This window comes from Sciurus carolinensis, chromosome 19, assembly GCF_902686445.1.
Source record: "Sciurus carolinensis chromosome 19, mSciCar1.2, whole genome shotgun sequence".
In the NCBI taxonomy this organism is placed as follows: domain Eukaryota; kingdom Metazoa; phylum Chordata; class Mammalia; order Rodentia; family Sciuridae; genus Sciurus; species Sciurus carolinensis.
Window position 1 is genome coordinate 6,845,666 of NC_062231.1, and position 18,370 is coordinate 6,864,035.

At 54.4% G+C, this 18,370-nt stretch overlaps 1 protein-coding gene across 4 annotated transcripts in view; it reads right to left on the reverse strand.

Annotated features, from left to right (window-relative positions):
• Positions 1-1,058: 1,058 nt before the first annotated feature.
• The window catches only part of Uroc1 (urocanate hydratase 1), a 29,130-nt gene continuing 11,818 nt past the window's right edge, over positions 1,059-18,370 (reverse strand). For 3 of the 4 annotated variants that reach the window (XM_047534895.1, XM_047534893.1, XM_047534892.1), the window contains 12 exons: positions 18,068-18,156; positions 16,795-16,857; positions 16,314-16,493; positions 15,441-15,538; positions 14,299-14,371; positions 10,786-10,907; positions 10,155-10,225; positions 9,286-9,384; positions 9,040-9,139; positions 6,493-6,574; positions 3,721-3,820; positions 1,060-1,954 (listed from right to left, as the gene is read on the reverse strand). In XM_047534895.1, the coding sequence (XP_047390851.1) occupies positions 1,814-1,954; positions 3,721-3,820; positions 6,493-6,574; positions 9,040-9,139; positions 9,286-9,384; positions 10,155-10,225; positions 10,786-10,907; positions 14,299-14,371; positions 15,441-15,538; positions 16,314-16,493; positions 16,795-16,857; positions 18,068-18,156 (1,218 nt within the window). In that variant the 3' untranslated portion in view covers positions 1,060-1,813. Of the gene's footprint in view, positions 1,955-3,720; positions 3,821-6,492; positions 6,575-9,039; positions 9,140-9,285; positions 9,385-10,154; positions 10,226-10,785; positions 10,908-14,298; positions 14,372-15,440; positions 15,539-16,313; positions 16,494-16,794; positions 16,858-18,067; positions 18,157-18,370 lie in introns of all 4 variants that reach the window. The other variant, XM_047534894.1, reaches the window with a different exon arrangement.

Sequence of the window (18,370 nt, forward strand, 5' to 3'; positions counted from 1 at the left end):
TGATGTGGGGTAGTGAAAGGGGGCTTTGATGTCACACTCAGTTCCCTCTGGCACTATTTGGTTTTGTTTTAAATGACAGGCACTTGTATCTAAAATGCTTTTTATAATACAAAAATATTTTTCTACTATGGAAAACACTGTGAGAGTTCCTCAAAAATTAAACATAAAATTACCAGGTGATTCTGCAATCAGACCTCTGCATATATACCCACAAAGAATCGGAAGTAGAGACTAGAACAGAAATTGGTACTCCCATGTTCCTAGAAGCATTATTCACAAGGGATCCTCAGCTCCTGGAGGCTCCAACAGGAGTCACGGAATCATCCCTGAGTTTTTGGGAATCATCTCTCTGAGAGCAGAATCTCCAAGATAGAATTAGGATGAGAACGGAATCAGGGAGGCTGCATACGAGATCACTGCCAGAATCTAAGCAAAACCCGACCTCTTTAGTAACACAGCTCTGCACTGATTGTGGGCTCAGGGAGTAAACAGCTTCCTCTTCCATCTGCCATTTGCCATTTGGCAGCCTTGCCAGAGTCCCAGAGCAGTCAGGCTGCCTAATCTCAGGCTGGAACATTCAGAACTGTAAGCCAAAATAAACCTTTTCTATTTATATGTTATTGCCTCGGGTGTTTCCTTATGGTAATGTGAAGCGGACCAATATAACGTCTATGATCCTCCGTTAGGATCAGACTTGAAACAAATTAAATGGTTATTCAAGGTTTGGTGTCTCATTAACAAAGCCTAATAAATTTCTTTAAAGGAAAGGGGCCAGTGTCATGGGTTGCTCAAGACAGGGAAGCAGCCAGGTGCCATGATGCAGGTCAGGTAATCCCAGCGACTTGGGAGGCTGAGACAGGAGGATCACAAGTTGGAGGCCAGCCTCAGCAACTGAGCGAGGTTGTTAAGCGAGACCCCGGATTCAAAATTTAAACTTTTTAAAAAAGGGCTGGGGATGTGGCTTAGTCAGTGGTAAGGTGCCTCTGGCTTCAATCCCTGGTACAAAAAAAAAAAAAAAAAAAAAAAAAAAAAACCAACCAACCAAAAACTGGAAATGTATGGCTACAGAACCCCCTGGCCTTGGTGGGTCCAGCCGTGGGTGGGTCATGGAGTCTGGGGAAGGGGTGCAGAGTTTCAGTCTCAGGGACCCACACATTTCCTGCCGGACACACAGGTCCCGAACAGAGCTCTTGGGGACCTCTCTGTTGGAAGTGGTCAGGCTGCGTTTCCCCGCAGTGTAGGCCACTGGGGGACCCCAGCCTCTCCTTCCCCCTGGAGAAATGGGTGGGTTTCCCTGAGGGGACGCCCGCTGCTCAGTCCCACCAGGCCACACTGCCAGCTGTACAGAGTCCTGTCTTCTCCTTTATTTCTCATCTTTCTCCAGAGGCTCCTCCTTTGCGTCCCCAAGCCTGGGGCACGGAGGGGCCAGAAGTGCTGGCAGACAGACGGACGACAGAGAGAGAGAGAGAGGAGAGGGTGTGGGGGTGGCGCATGGACAGGAGGCCAAGCCACCTGATAAAACTGGGGCCTTCCGAAGGACCTGGTAGGTGACCAGCGTGGTCAGTGTGCGTAGGGAGCGTGTCCAGAGCTGGTGTCCGTTCCATGACCCTGAGCATGCTGTTCCCTGTGCTCCCTGGGTCAGGCTGTGTGGTCCCGGACAAATGGCTACACCTCTCTGGGCCTTGGCTGGCTGGCTGTGTGAAGACGGTCGTGGTGCTCCCATCCGGGACACTGCGGGGTCCCGCCAGCCTTGTGGCCCAGGGGAAGCTGCAGCGGGGTGGGGGGAGGACGGAGGCTGGTCCCGGGCCCCCTCTCAGGGCCGCAGGGCCTGCTGCAGGATGCCTTCCTCTGCCACCTGGTGGGGCAGGGTCACCTCCAGGCCGCTGTTCTCCTGCATCGTCTGACAGATGATCTCGTAGGCCTTTGGGTTCCCGGACCAGCAGCGCCGGGCCACCTGGAGGAAGGGGAGGTGGTGAGGCCGGAGCCCAAGGGCCACCCGCGGGGTCAGGAATGGCGGCTGACTTGAGAGGAGACAAGACACTGATACCTCCAGAGCGTGTCCCCCTCCTCCAGCCTGCTGCCCAGGGGCCCTGCCCGCAGGAGCTGTGGATGGGGCCTTGCATGGAGAGCAGGCCTGGAAGGTTCCTTTCCCACCTTCGGGCCACGTTGGGGGTGAGGGGGGCGCAAGAAGAGAGGAAAAGGGGGCAGGACACCCCGCTCCCGTGGGCACCGGCTGTGGCTCCCCTCCTCTCCGGAGGCCTCTCTCTCTCCCGTTTCTGGGGTGTCCCCTCTTCCACCCTGGGGGAGCGGGGCTCAGAGCGCCCGGCCCCTCTCTGGTCTCAGTGGGGTGGATGGAGCAGTTGGGGTCAAGGTCACTGAGCTCCTTGCGAGGTATGGCGGCTCCCACCTTCCACCCGGGGACCTTGGATGCCCTCCGTGGGGCTGCTGGCTTCCTTTGCATCTGTCCCCTCCCCAGCTCGGGACGCCTCCTCTCTTCTGTGGGCTGCGGTTGCAGGGAGTTGCCCTCTTCTTGGTCTGAAGCGGGGCCACCTCCCCACCCTAAGAATGACCTGGCCTCCCTGCCTCCCAGGGCCTCAGCACCTGCCTCCCCACCAGCTTTAGGGAATCCCATCCACCTCTGATCCACCTTCAAAATCCCTCTCCAGTCCACTCCTTTCTCTCCACCTGGTCTCCCCGGGCAGGACAGTCATGTATGTCCCCCACCCCTGTGGCCATTCCTGCCCAAACCCCTCCATCCACCCCCATACTGCACCCAGGGAAGTTTCCAGAACAAAACTCATTGTGGCTCTCTCCGGCTTTCACAGCTTCAGAGCGAAGGGTCCCCAGTCCCACTGGAGTCCCCTAGTCTCAGACTCACCCTCTGGGCCCAATGCTGGGGGCTCCCAGTCAACTGCTGTCCTGTCCTTTCTCACATCTCACGTATCCTCTGATCTCCAGTTTCAGCTGCTTCCTGCCTGTCCCCCTGGCTACCTGTGATGCGGTCCTGGGAAGGAACCCAGCCCCTCCCATCCCAGAGGCTGTATCGCAGCACAGGTGGGTCACCATCGTACGACCCGAAGGCCAATCTAGTTTAAGAACCTGTCTTAAGGATCTGACCCTCTGAGCTGAACACAGTGGCCCATGCCTGTCATCCCAGTGGCTCGGGAGGCTGAGGCAGGAGGATCGCAGGTTGGAGGCCAGCCTCAGCCACTTAGCCTGAGCAACTCAGTGAGACCCTGTCTCTAAATAAAATACAAAAAAGGACTGGGGACGTGGTTCAGGGGTTAAGCACCCCAGGGTTCAATCCCCAGTACTGGAAAAAAAAAAAAAAAAAAAGCTGCCTTCAAAGATGGTAGACATACTTTAAAAACGAGGCTGTATAGACTGGAAGTCGAGTCCATCCCAAGCACCAAAAAAATGTGAGACCTTTTAGCACCGAGGGTGGCTGTGCCAGGAGGAAGGGCTGGGACCACCAGGGCCACCTGAGTAGACAAAGGCTGGACTGAACAGGTGAGACCAGCATTGGGAGAGTGCGAAGAAGATTCTGGAAATTGTCAGGACGGTGTGGTAAGGGGGTGGCTGGAGAGGGCAGGACCTGCTCCTGACTGTCGGGGCGGCGGGTGTGCGAGGACCCTGGCTCACGTCTGCAGTCTGGAACCTACTGAAGACACGGAAGCAGCCAGGCAGCAGAAGAAGAGCCGGGGGTCTGGGGGCACTTACGCCATTGGAGACGTCCCAGCTGAGCATCATTCTGGCTCTCTGCTCCGCCTCTGGGGTCCCATCCAGCAGGAGGCCAAAACCCCCGTTGATCACCTCTCCCCTGCAAGAGGCAGAGGGGCTCTGCGGTCACTCCCTGAAGTGGGCACGAACGCGTGTTTTGAAAGCATGGGCTTGAGGTTGTCAGGAGGGGGGACATCCTGCCACACCGGCCTCTGCAGAGGAGCCACGGGGGCACCAGAGAGGCAGAGCCAGGGGCAGCTTCCTGGGCCACATCCTGGCCTCTCTGCCTGTGCCTCTGAGCTGCTCCAATGGACCCTGAGGTCATCTCCATGACCCACTTGGTGTCTCTTCCTTCTTGACGTCTGCCTGACCCCCCAGTCAGGGGTAGCCTCCTTCTCCTTCCTGCTCAGAGACCTGCCCAGGACCTGGGGTGTAGGTTGGTGACCTACACGCATGTTTACCTAACACGCATGAGGCCCTGGGTTCAACTGCCAGCCCTGCAAAAAACCAACCAGCCAATCAAATAAAAAACCCACAAAAACTCTAGTGTAACTCAGTTCAATGATCATTCTTCTTGATTTTACCTTTATGCTTTCTTAAATTTTTGTGCACCTGTGATAGAACCCACTGAGCTACATCGTCAGCCCTTTTTATATTTTATTTAGAGACAGGGTCTCGCTGAGTTGCTCAGGGCCTCGCTAAGTTGCTGAGGTGGGCCTCGACCTTGCGTTCCTCCTGCCTCAGCCTCCCGAGCTGCTGGGATGACATGCATGTGACAATCACTCCCTCTGCCCCCCTTGCTTGGACCCGGAATTTTAACAAGAATCTGTATTTTAACAATCCCCAGAAGACTCCTGGGCGCCTTCAAGTTTGCGATGCACTGTAAATAGACAGAGCCTGGCCTGACCATGGACCTGCCAGATCACCCATCCTGCAGCCCCATGGTCCAAAGTCCACTTGGGCACCCGGGGCTATGGTCAGCATGTTAGTGCCTCCATCAGCAGGTCTGTGGCCTTGGACAAGCGACTTGACCTCTTCCCTTCCAGAATCATCCCAGTAAATCCAGGGCCAAAATGTCAGGCAAGCCAATGACCAGGCAGCTCTTCTCCGTCCTGGTTTTCTTCAGGCCACGTGTTGGAAAGGACATGCGCTCTGGTCATAGTTTCCATTAATTAAAGCCACCTGACTCGGCTACAAGCTCAGAATTTCATCCTCCACGGGCAGGAGGCCAACCCAGCCCGTTGGAATGCTCTGGGAAGCTCAATTTCTGGAGGACTTGGCTGTGGAGGGCAGGGGATTACTTGATCCCGCCAAATCAGGCTCAGAGGTCAGTTCAGAGATGGCCATTGGAGCCAAGCCTGGGGAACTGTTCTCTGTTCTGAAGCCACAGCGCCCCCTGCTGCTCAGAGCAGGCAGAAACCCAGCCTGAATGACAGGATTGCTTGGGGCGGGGCGGGGCCGGGGGCGGGGCCGGGGGCGGGACCTGCAGAGGCAAACCCACGCAGGCGCAGTTCATCAACCTCTTAGTGCCTTGGTTTTCTCATCTGTCAAAAGTACATTCCTGCTGGGTGCAGTGTTCAAAGCCAGCCTCATCCACTTAGCGAGGTGCTAAGCAACTCAGTTTTTAAATAAAATATAAAATAGGTTTGGGGAAGAGGCTCAGTGGTCAAGTGTCCCTGAGTTCAACCCCTGGTAAAACTCTCCCCGACAAAGAAAAGTACATTGCTTCTAAGATTAGGCGAGCTAGTGGGTTCAAAGGGTTTAGCAAAGGTCACCGTATGGTCCACGTTCAATAAATGTGAGTTATTCCTTTTCCTTGGGGTGGAGAAGGTTTATTTTGAGCCAAAATAAACCTTCCTTCTTTATAAACTGATGATCTCAGGCATTTGTTACAGTGACAGAAAGCAGCTGGATGTGGTGGTGCAGGTCTGTCATCCCAGTGACTTGGGAGGCTGAGGCAGGAGGATTGCAAGTTGGAGGCCAGCCTCAAAAACTTAGCAAGGCCTTCAGCAACTTAGCCAGACTCTGTCTCTAAATAAAATACAAAAAATGGCTGGGGATGTGGCTCAGTGGTTAAGCACCCCTGGGTTCAATCCCTGGGACCAAAAAGAAAAAAAATAAAGAGATCTTCTGAGAAACCTCAATCTCAGTCTGGGAACTGGAAAGGACAGGGACAGAGCTATGAGCTAGGGAGAGAGTACCCAGGTCTCCTGGTTCTCAGCCCAGTTTCCCTGGGAACTTTGGGTGTTTCTTTTCTTTTCTTTTCTTTTTTAATTGGTACTGGGGAGTAAACTCAGGGGCACTTAACCATGGAGCCACATCCCCAGCCCTTTTTTGTATTTTATTTAGAGACAGGGTCTCACTGAGTTCCTTAGGGCCTTACTCTTGCTGAGGCTGGCCTTCAATTTGTGATCCTCTTGCCTCAGCCTCCCAAGCCTCTGGGATCATGCCTGGCTTTGGTTGGGTCTTATGCTTTCAAATGAGGCTGTCAGAGGGAAGAATGAGACCTTAGACCCTGGAAGGGGTGACTGCTGTTCTTATCAAGCATCCACAACAGGGCTTCATGTCCCACGTGACAGGTGTGACCCAAAGAAGTGGAGTCCCCTGGGCAGGTTTCCCCTTGATATTCTGTCCCTCCAATTCCTGGCTCACAGGAGGAACATTTTTTTTAGCGGAGCTATTGGTAGAGTAAGTGGTAGGGAAGCTGGGGCCCAGGCCTTTGGTTCCCCCAAACCTGCTCAGCAGCCCACAGCCCATGCCCTGGCCCCTTACCAGCCCACGCCCCCTCCATTGTGAAGCGCGACCCAGGTGGCTCCACGGCAGGCATCTCCCACGAAATTCTGCACAGCCATGTCTGCAGAAACAGGAGAGCCACATGTCATTCCACACTCCAGGCAGGCCCGAGTGCCTACTGGGGATTGAGGGACACATGGGAAACGGGGACAGGTAGCTCCAGAAACAGCCATCATTGTATTTGAAGAGCCCAAGCTGCAACAGGAGACACTGACAAAGACTCGGCTCTTTTCTTTAAATAGGAGGTGGGGGGCTGGATGTGGTGGCGCCCGCCTACCATCCCAGTGGCTCCGGAGGCTGAGGCAGGAGGATCGTAAGGTGGAGGCCAGCCTCTGCAACTTGGTGAGGCCCTAAGCAACTCAGCGAGACCCTGTCTCTTAATAAGATATAAAAAGGGCTGGGGAGGTGGCTCAGGGGTTGAGTGACCCTGGGTTCAATCCCCAGTACCAAAAAAAAAAAAAAAAAAAAAAAAAAAAGAAAAGAAAGAAAAAGAAAAAAAGGAAACAGAGAAAGAAAACCAAACAGGAGGTGGAGGAGGTAGCTGCAAGGCTGCAAGGCTGACATTTTTTGAGGTGATCATCTGTGCTTGCAGGGTGGGGCAGTTCTTGTCCCTTTAAAGGACTGTTAAGATTCCTTGGAGTTCTTCTTTCATTTCGGGTAACACCTTCCAGAAAAATCTAAGGAACCAGCTCACATCAGGGAGTCACTGACCTGCCGTTTCAGGGACCTGAGTCAACTGTGCGTGTGATAATCCTGAATCCGCTGCCCAGGTGGCCCCTTCTCTTGGTCAGGTAATGTGCGAAGAAGCCTGATCTCCAACTGGGCATGCTCAGAAATGTGCCCGCCTCTTATATGAATATGCATGAGTTTCTCCAGTGGAAGCTCCTTGCTTTTTTATTTTTTTGGGTGGAACAAGGGAACTGGACCCAGGCGTGCTCTGAGCTACATTCCCAGCCCTTTTTATTCTGAGACAGGATCTCTCTAACTTACCCAGGCTGACCTTGAACTTGGATCCTTCTGCCTCTGCCTCTGGAATTGCTGGGATTACAGGTGTGCACCACTAGGTACAGCTGATTGTGTGTGTGTGTGTGTGTGTGTGTGTGTGTTTTCAGACAGGGTCTCGCTAAATAGCTGAGGCTGGCCTCCAGTTTGTGGTCCTCCTGCCTCAGCCTCCCGAGTTGCTGGGATGACAGACTGTCTTCATTCAGGGAAAGATCGGGCTTTGGGGGGTAATCCCAGGTACTCTCCTTACTTGCTGCAAGTAATAAACCTTTCTTCCCTTGTTTATCTCCTGGTTGTGCTAATTGGCTTTGCACGCACCAAGGGGTGAACCCATTGCGTTGGGTCGCACCAGGACAATCCAACTTGCAATCTAGCGGGAAACGGTACTTGTAGAGGCAGAGTCCCCACTGGGTGCTTTCAATATCTAACACACTGTTAAGGGACAGACATGAACCAGCCTGAGACTGTGAAGCCTGCTGGGGACCCGGATATAGGGTGTCTCCTCTCTCTCTCAGACTCTTCCTCCAAAACTACCAGGTGCTAGGGCTGGGGAGAGAGTTCAGACTGTAGAGTGCTTGCCTTGCAAGCACAAGGCCCTGGGTTCGAGCCCCAGCACCGCAAAAACAAACAAACAAACAAACAAACAAACAAAACTATCGGGTGCTCACAAGATCAGGGAGAACCCGGAAACCTCCTCCTGAGGCTGGGCTGTGAAGACAGAGAAGGGGCCACAGGCCAAGAAATGCAGTTCTAGAATCCGGAAAAGACAGGAAAGCAGCTTCCCTCCTAGGATCTGAATGTCACCCAGCAAGTGACAAGGTCAGATGCACGCTCAGGTACAGAGAATCCAGTTAGTCCCTTTGCCTAGCACTTGCTTAGTTTGAAAGCAGCAAGTCCTCCATTCCAGAACCTTCTCAGCCCGAGGCACAGGCTTCCAGATACTAGAGCATCTCTCATAATGCTGAGACTGAATGAGTGACTCAGTTCATTTTTAAAAAAATAAAATCCAAATCTAGGGCTGGGGTTGTGGCTCAGTGGTAGAGCACTTGCCGAGCATGTGTGAGGCCCTGGGTTCCATCCTCAGCACCACAGGAAAATAAAGAAAAGAAAATAAAGATATAAAAAATCCAAATCTAACATCAAACAATTTATTTATCTACCTATTTATTTATTTAGAGATGGGGTCTTACTCTGTCACGCAGGCTGGTCTCAAGCTCCTGAGCTCAAGCAATCTTCTGCCTCAGTCTCCTGAGTAGCTGAGACTACAGGTGCAGGTCTCTGTTCCTGGCTAACACTACATTTTAATTTTTTTTTTTCCTTCTGAGTACAGTAGCACATACCTATAATCCCGGTGACTCGGGAGGCTGAGGTAGGAGGCTCACAAGTTGGAGGCCAGCCTCGGCAACAGAGGGAGACCTCATCTCAAAGTAGCAAATGAACAGGGCTGGGATGTGGCTCAGGGGTGTGTGTGTGTGTGTGTGTGTGTGTGTGTGTGTGTGTGTGAGATCTCTCGGTCGCCCTCACCTGCACAGAAGGCAGAGCCATCATAAATGTTGGAGGTCTCCCGAAATGGGCTGTCGGTTCCACTGACGTCGTGGTGGTCTCGGCTCAAAACTACGGGTGCCTGCAGCAAGGGGAGGTGTGACATATTAGCCCACAGAGGGCAAGTCAGGCTGTTCCCGGAGGCTCGGAAGGTGGGCCAGGGAGGGGGAGCCCCAGGGGAGGCCCAGCACTGAGGCCAAGGAACCTCCTGGACGTGGGGGTCCTTACCTTGACCTTCCCGCTGGCGATGGCCTGGTTAATGGCAACGGCGATGGCCACGCGACCCTTCTGGTCCGAGTACAGGATCCTTGCCTGGGAGCCCACCACCTGCAGAGGGAGGCCAGAGAAAGCCTCTCAAACGAGAGGCAAGCATGCGGACCCCCGAGGACAGGGCGAGGATGTGGGTGACCTCCACGCCACGTGCCACGGTCCCCTGATCCCTAGAGAAGTCCCACAGCCAGTGGCTTGGGAGGATCCCAGACGGCCTGGAGGCCTGCTGAGGTGCCAGATCAGCCCCGGGTCACTGCATGTCCACGTGAGGTCTGAGCTACCTAGGGATGAGCCCTGGATCGTGGAGACTCAGACATCGCGACCTGCTTGTGCTCTGGAGAGGTGACACATGATGGGATTCATCCCCACTGGAATCCATTCATTTGTTTTCTTTCCTTTTTTTTTTTTTGGTGCTGGGTCTTGCTAAGTGGCTGAGGCTGGCCTCCAACTTGTGGTCCTCCTGCCTCAGCCTCCTGAGCTATTGGGATGATGGGCCTTGTTGACGTTTTTCAGGAACTTCCTGGTTTTGATAGTAGTGGTACCATTTTGCTTTCCTGCCAATAGTTCACAATGGTTCATGTTCCTCCACATGTCACCCAAGTCACCTTATCTAAGGTCCCAGGCTCCTTTATGCATCTCTTTTTTGGGGGGCAAGATGGTGGCCACTGTCCCCCTAGAGGGGCCACCATAGGACTACTGCAAATAGTCACATGGTGTCCAGCATCTGTGTCATCTCAGTGCCTGGCAAGCTGGGTGCTGAGCCCCAACTCGGCCTCATCCAGGATCCAACTGTCCAACCCTGCCAATCCCAAGGCCTAAGCCCTCACCAGCTGGTGCTTGGCAGCCTCACGGATCCAGCGGACATTGTCCATATACTGTAGCTTCACAGACGTCTTTACTGCAGAGAGGAAGTGGGTGTGTCATGAGCAGAGAGAGCCCCTGCTGGGGTCCCAGCCCCTCCATACACCCTACTTGCAATAGACACCTGCTGGAACCTCGTCACTGGAGCCAGAACTCAGGGCCAAGAACAATGGAGTCGCCCAACCACAGATCGAAACCTCTGAAATTGTGAGCCACAATACACCTTTCCTTCTACCAAGCTGATTTTTCTCAGGCATTTTGTCACAGTACTGGAAAGCTAACTAATGCAGTGACTTTCTGTTTATTACAACCAGAAGATCCTGAGTGGTAGAGCTGAGGACATCTCTGGAGGGCAGCAGCTTGGCGTGCCTGTAGGGTTCTTGCTTCTGTGCCTCAGAACATGCAGGGAACAGGATCTTCCTGGGTTGCCTCAAGGTTCTTTGTGTAGTTAATTGAGTGCCTACTAGATTCACGAAAGCCATCTGGGCCTAGGGTCCTATGCAGACTCTCCTTCCAGCAGCCAGGTCCCCCATGGAGGCAGGAGCTTTGAGAGACCACCCACTCGTGGGTGAGAGACCACCCCATCCCACGCATTACCTCCTTCCGCAATTGCGTTCTCCAGCACAGATGTGGCCAGCTGGTCTGTGACGGCCAGGTCCTGGGGGTCCCCCGACGTGCATACCCAGCGGAAAGGCCCAAATCCCTGGGAGAATATGTCCCTGCATGGACAAATGTCTCTTCAACTGGGGTTTCCCGGGCTGATGGCACTTTCTGTCAAGGGCCACGGGGGGCGGCATGTGCGCACGCCCAGTACCGAGGGATCGGAATCTGGAGTGGAGACGGAGACTCCCGCACGTCTAAGTCGACAAGTGTCAGAGGGCCTCCTGGTCCCTCAGGTCCCTCTCCCTGGCCCCGCAGGCCTCCCTCCCTACCTCCAGGCCCCTCCTTGTCCCTAAATCCCTCCCAGCTTTCTGTCCTCTCTCTGGGCTGGGTCACCTCTCTAGCGTCAGAGAAGCAGCAGGGACAGGGACCAGCAGAATTTTTCTCAAACTGCGATCTGTAATTTTTGTAAAATAATTACAGGAAGTTTTTGTAAAACTACGGGAAACGACATCACCTGAGGAGCTGAAGAGTTGAGAGAAAGGAATCCACGTGGGGACCTGAACTTGGAGGAATTCGCAGTAGGCCGGCTGACCTTCCCAGGTGCCCGAGCTGCTGTGGCTGGGTGACGTGGGGCAGAGATGCAGTGGCCCGGGGCCCACCTGGGGCTCCTGTTTGCCGGGCTGTGTGGGTACATCCCTTATGAACTGTCCTCGTGCATCCCTTCCCCAGGCAAAGCCTAGCCGCCTCCCCTGGCTCCGCCTCCCGTGGCTCCGCCTCCCCTGGCTCCGCCTCCCCTGGCTCCGCCTCCCCTGGCTCCGCCTCCCCTTCCCATGAACTAGAGAAGGTGAACTTCACCTTTCTTCTTTTTTTAAAAAATTTCTATTTGTTCTAATTGGTTATATATGACAGTAGAATGCATTTTGACTCATCATCCATAAATGGAATATAACTTCTCATTCTTCTGGTTGTACATGATACAGAGTTACACCAGTCAGGTAATCATATATACACGTGGGGTCATAATATCCGATTTATTCTACTGTCCTTCCCACCTGCATACCCCCTTCCCTCCCTGGCTCCCCTATTCCTAAAGTACCTCTATTCTTCCCTAACCCCACCACTAATTGTGAATTTTTAAGTGCATATGAAAGAGAAGATTTGACCTTTGGTTCTTTAGGATTGGCTTATTTCACTTAGCATGATCTTCTCCAGTTCCATCCATTTACCTGCAAATGCCATCATTTCATTCTTCTTCAAGGTTGAGTAATATTCCATTGTGCATACATACCACATTTTCTTTATCCATTGAGGTTGGCTCCATAGTGCAGCTATTGTGAGTTGAACCTTACCTTTCTTGCTTCCATTCCTTTCTGGCTCCATCTGTACACACCCAGGACTGTAAGTCTTAAAGCTAGACTCTTGGGCATGGAGCTGTGGCCTCTACCATTGACCCTGGTCCCCTCTCCGGCTCTCTCCTCTTCCCCTTTCTGTCCTGGGTCCTCCCAAGACCAACCCTGCACAGTCAGTTGGGCCAGACAGGGCCCCAGGGCCGCTGCAGGTCTTAGTCTTCAGGATCAACCTACCAGCCCCCCCTGCCCCCAGGGATGTGGCTGTGACCCTGAGGCATGCCGCTCTGAAGCAGCAGCTCCTTGCTGAGATGTTTCTTTTGATCTCTGCTCATAGCTGCAACCTGCTAGTTTCTGCTTCTGTCTTCATGATTGCTCAGCAGCTATGGCAGAACCCAGAGCTGCCCGGGGAGAGGGGGCCATCAAAGCTACTGGCATGAGAATGTCTTGAAACCAGAAGTCTGTACTGAGAACGGAGGGCTCTGCTCACCCGAGCCCACCCAGGACTGCTCCCGGCATGCCTTTCTCTTCCGAGGGCCATGATCTTCTGTATTCTCCAAACGGCACCACAGATGCGCATTCAGGGTTGCAGGCACAGGGAGTTTACGGAGCACACAGGAAGTGACCTTAGCTTCCTGCTGCCTTGGTCCCAGCTTCCTGCTTGCTGGTATCAACTTCCTGCTGCCTTGGTCCCAGCTTCCTTCTCCTTGGTCCCAGCTTCCTGCTCCTTGGTATCAGTTTCCTGCTCTCTTGGTCCCAGCTTCCTGCTCTCTTGGTCCCAGCTTCCTGCTCCTTGGTAACAGCTTCCTGCTCCCTTGGTATCAACTTCCTGCTGCCTTGGTCCCAGCTTCCTTCTCCTTGGTATCTGTTTCCTTCTCCCTTGTTCCCAGCTTCCTGCTCCCTTGGTCCCAGCTTCCTGCTTGCTGGTATCAACTTCCTGCTGCCTTGGTCCCAGCTTCCTGCTCCTTGGTATCTGTTTCCTTCTCCCTTGTTCCCAGCTTCCTGCTCCCTTGGTCCCAGCTTCCTGCTTGCTGGTATCAACTTCCTGCTGCCTTGGTCCCAGCTTCCTTCTCCTTGGTCCCAGCTTCCTGCTCCTTGGTATCAGTTTCCTGCTCTCTTGGTCCCAGCTTCCTGCTCTCTTGGTCCCAGCTTCCTGCTCCTTGGTAACAGCTTCCTGCTCCCTTGGTATCAACTTCCTGCTGCCTTGGTCCCAGCTTCCTTCTCCTTGGTCCCAGCTTCCTGCTCCTTGGTAACAGCTTCCTGCTCCCTTGGTATCAACTTCCTGCTGCCTTGGTCCCAGCTTCCTGCTCCTTGGTATCAGCTTCCTGCTCCTTGGTATCAGTTTCCTGCTCTCTTGGTCCCAGCTTCCTGCTCTCTTGGTCCCAGCTTCCTTCTCCTTGGTCCCAGCTTCCTGCTGCCTTGGTCCCAGCTTCCTGCTTGCTTGGTATCAACTTCCTGCTGCCTTGGTCCCAGCTTCCTTCTCCTTGGTCCCAGCTTCCTGCTCCCTTGGTATCAACTTCTTGCTTCCTTGGTAACAGCTTCCTGCTCCCTTGGTATCAACTTCCTGCTGCCTTGGTCCCAGCTTCCTTCTCCTTGGTCCCAGCTTCCTGCTCCCTTGGTAACAGCTTCCTGCTCCTTGGTATCAACTTCCTGCTGCCTTGGTCCCAGCTTCCTGCACCTTGGTCCCAGCTTCCTTCTCCTTGGTCCCAGCTTCCTGCTCCTTGGCATCAGCTTCCTTCTCCTTGGTCCCAGCTTCCTGCTCCTTGGTCCCAGCTTCCTTCTCCTTGGTCCCAGCTTCCTGCTCCTTGGTCCCAGCTTCCTGCTCTCTTGGTCCCAGCTTCCTGCACCTTGGTCCCAGCTTCCTTCTCCTTGGTCCCAGCTTCCTGCTCCCTTGGTCCCAGCTTCCTGTGCCTTGGTCCCTGCCTGTCTGCTCCCCGGGGCCCTAGAGGAGTCTCTGTTTTTCTTTCTTGTTCGTCTGCACATCACAGCAGGAACCCTGGGACCTGGGACCTGCCTGCTCTGGGCTGTGTGAGGGTCTCAGCACATGACCTTGGTGTGGTCAGCTGGAGGCCTTTCCAACCCGAACACCACGTCCCAGACACTGAAAGGGACTGGGGGTGGCACTGGGCACCCTGGAACTGGTGGCCCCCAAGTCACTTACCCCATAATGTGCTGGACATAGGAGGGGTAACGAAATTCTGTCTTATTGGCACTTTTCTTCTCCACGTCTGCTCCTGTGGACAGGATCATCATCCCAAGGTGAGAACCCACATGGCCACCCCCATGGTGACCTCAGCTAGGGTCCCAGGGAAAGGCTGGGGAAGGAGCATCACTTTTTTTTTTTTTTTAAAGTAAATGAAGAGAAGAAAAAAAGCAGAGAAGAGGATCTAGAGGGAGGGAGGAAGGGGACATGAGGAAATCCTGGGGAATCTGGCAGTGAAGGAATGTTCTAGAACCATCTTGAATCTTCTCTTGCTCAGACTTATAGGATGGTACGAATCCTGGTTCCTAGTATTTGAGATCCAAATCTGGGGCCGAGCACTGTGGTGCACACCTCTTATCCCAGTGGCTTGGGAGGCTGAGGCAGGAGGATATCAAGTTGGAGGCCAGACTCAGCAACTAAGTGAGACCCTAAGCAACTCAGCGAGATCCTGTCTCTAAATAAAATATTGAAAGGGCTGGGGAGGTGGCTCAGGGGTTAAGCACCCCTGGTACATCATCATCATCATCATCATCATCATCATAATAATAATAATAACAGAAGGAAAACCAGTAGCGTAGGGAGAGGGAATTAGGGGAGAGAGGAGGCCGGAAAAGGAGGTGATGCTGGGAAACGATCCCAGTGTAGTGACTTCCTCATATATGGCATAATGGAATCCATATTCATTTTGTATAATTAGAATCCATGGGTGGCAGGGTGACATTTGAGTGGCTGGTGAAGTTGGGAGGCTGGGGACACATTCGCCCAATGTCTCCAGAGGTGCACCCGAGACTGCCCTTCCAGGGAGGAGGTGGGGCCGGGAGGAGAGCCCCGGGCACCTCTCGGACGTCTCCTCTGTGAATGGATCTGCGACCTGACGGAGCGAGACCGCGCGCCCGGGCGCAGAAGCGCCTTCCTGCGCGCCGCCTGGCGCCTGCTCTCTCTCTCTCGCCACTTACGTTCCGCAAGTGTGGGACCCGCTACTAGAAGGAAGGCCGGGGCAGAGGCGCAGTGGGGACTCCCCGGGGTGGGCGGGGGACCCGACGCTTGGCTGAGTCACCGTGGAGAGCGCAGCAGCAGGAGGGGATTCCCAGCCTCCCTACCTGCTCTCTGCGCCTCTAAGAGGAAAGCGTTGCCATAGTCCCAAAAGAAGAAGTTCTCCTTGGCCAGCCTGTTGATGGCCGAGACGTGCCTCCTCAGGCTGCAATGAAGGGGCACGTCAGCCTCGCCCGCGGGCACCCTGGGCGCTCCCGGGTCCCGCCCACCAAGCCCTGCGCGCTCTGGTCTCTCAACCCCACTCTTGTGCTTCATGGGTCTGGTCCCTCCAGGGGCACCGAGGCCCCCAAAGCTACCCCACCCAGTCCAGGTGCCTGGAATGCCCACGACCCCGCTTCAAGACCCAGCGGACAGCGAGCATTTCCTGATCACCAGGCTCACGGGGGCGCTGGGGAAAACAGGACCCCAGATGTCCCAGAAGTGACTTAGCACACTGACTTCAGTTGGAAACGGGACTGGGGACTTTGCAAATCTTTTTATTTTATTTTGTTTTTGTTGGCACCAGGGATTGAACCCAGGGCTGCTTAACCCCTGAGCCCCATCCCCAGCCCTTTTTCTATTTTATTTAGAGACAGGGTCTCGCTGAGTTGCTGAGGCTAAGTGGTTGAGGCTGGCCTCCATCTTGCAATCCTCCTGCCTCAGCCTCCCGAGCTGCTGGGACGATCGATAGGCGTGCGCCACTGTGCCTGGCTGCAAATCTTACTTCTGTTTGTCTCCCCACCATTTCTGGGAGTTATGTGAGCCCGTGACCCCGTCTGACACAAGGCAGAGAAGCAGAGAGCTTCAAGTCTTGCCCAATGTCACCCAGCTGGCTGCTGGTGAGCCCGAGGGCAACTCCTCAGGGTGGGGTGAGGAGCTGGGCTGTCCAGGCTGGAAGGTCTTGCCGTCCCCACCCCGAGGAGCCCCGGGTGTCCCCTCACCTCTCTTGGACCAAGTCTTTGAACTCAGCAGGGTTGGAGGCCAGGAGGCTCTGGGCCTCCGTGAAGCCGAGCTGAACGGGGTAGTAGCCGCCATTGAAGGGGTTGTGGCAAGATGTCTGGTCTGAGCCAAGGTCCACCAAGAGCTCCCCGGTCGTGTCCAGTTCATGCACCAGACGCTCCCTGGGGAAGGGGCGCGGTGATCAGTGCAGGGAAGGTCCGGCAGGGCCCGAGGTCCAGCGGGAACAGCAGCCCGCAACCCCCTCTCCAGCCACGCACCCTGCAAACTGAACCTGCCTCCCGGGGTTGGGCATCAGGGGAAAGGCCGCCGTGGACTCGGGAGAGGACGGGGACCAGGGTGGGGCAGGGCTCAGGGACAAGGCTCGTGTCCTGCACACACCTGGCCAGCTGAGGGGAATTTGCCGGAAGTGGCGCTGGGGGCTCACGTGGCGGCCGGAGGGGCCCAACCCCGCCCCCCACTTACCAAAGGTCCACCACGTTGCCATGGTAACCGAGGCTGAGCACCTCCTTCTTTTTTCTTGCTTCTCTAGAAGGACCCAAGAGCAGAGCAGAGCTGCCCACGGTGCCCGGGACAAGCCTGCACCCTCCCCTGGCGCACGGAGCTGGCAACACCCAAGAAGCCACCAAAAGAACTGTGTGGGACTCTGAGTCCCTCTGTTCAGGACACACTTTTTTTTTCTTTTTTTTGGTTCCAGGGATTGAACCCAGGGGTGCTGAACCCCTGAGCCACATCCCCAGCCCTTTTTATATTTTATTTAGAGACAGAGTCTCACTGAGAGGCTCAGGGCCTCGCTAAGTGGCTGAGGCTGGCCTCCAACTTGAGATCCTCCTGCCTCAGCCTCCCAAACTGCTGGGATGACAGACATATGCCACCAAGTCCAGTCATTTGTATTTATTTATTTTTTTGGTCCTAGGGATTGAACCTGGGGGTGCTTTACCTCTGAGTCATATCTGCAGCCTTTTAAGTTTTTATTTAGAGACAGGGTATTACTAAGTTGCTTAGGGCCTCGCTAAGTTGCTGAGGCTGGCCTCCAACTTGCGATCCTCCTGCCTCAGCCTCCCCCTGAATAATCACGCCCACCCTGATGACCTTTTCTGAGGTGGTTCCGCGAATCAGGGCCACGGGCTATGAGAACTCTGATAGAGATCTTCACAGCACCCCAGGGGGTCCTGATATTGTAGGTTCACTAAAGATGATTGTCAAGATTATTTGGGAAAACAGAAGGACAAGAAAATTCAAAGCTCATTTTGGCAAACAGAAGATGGGAATAAATAACAGGCCCTGCAGGTGGCAGAGGTGTCCCAGAGCAACAGCAGGCGGGTCAGGAGGTGTGGGGAGAGAAGCCCTGGCACCAGCCACCTCCTCTCCTCAAGAGGGCGCTGTGGAGCACGCCTGTCATTCCAGCAATTCAGGAGGCTGAGGTAGGAGGATGGAAAGTTGGAGGCCAGCCTCAGCAAATTAGCAAGACCCTGTCTCAAAATAAAAAATAAAAAAGGCTGGGGATGTGGCTCAGGGGTAGAGCGCCCCTGGGTTTCATCTCTAATACCAGAAATAAATAAATCTCCCTCCTATTGATGAGTCAACAGTAGGACCCCTGGGGTGGCACCGGATGTGGTGCCCACCTGTGGCCAGGTGGCAGGGCCATGCGAAGCTGCCCAGCCTCCGGTCACTCCTCTTAGTCTCTTGCTTCGGGTGCTCAGGCCTCAGGTGTCCTGCGCCTGGCAAGGAGCCCTACCTGAGCCTCTCAATGCAGTGATCCAAGCTGTCAGTCACCTCCATCAGCCAGCCTTGCTGGTGGCGTTTGACAAGAGCTGCTTTATCAACCTGGGCCGGGAGACACAGGGCAGCTCAGTTACACTGTCCCCACCCGTATCACCCTCCGCTCGGAAGGATAGGCTGGAGAGCTCCATGCCTGTGATCCCAGCAACCAGGGAGGCTGAGGCAGGAGGATCGCAAGTTGGAGGCCAGCCTCAGCTACTTAGTTCATTTTATATGGTGATTTTCCTAGAGTGACATTCCCGGGAGCCACAAAGATGTA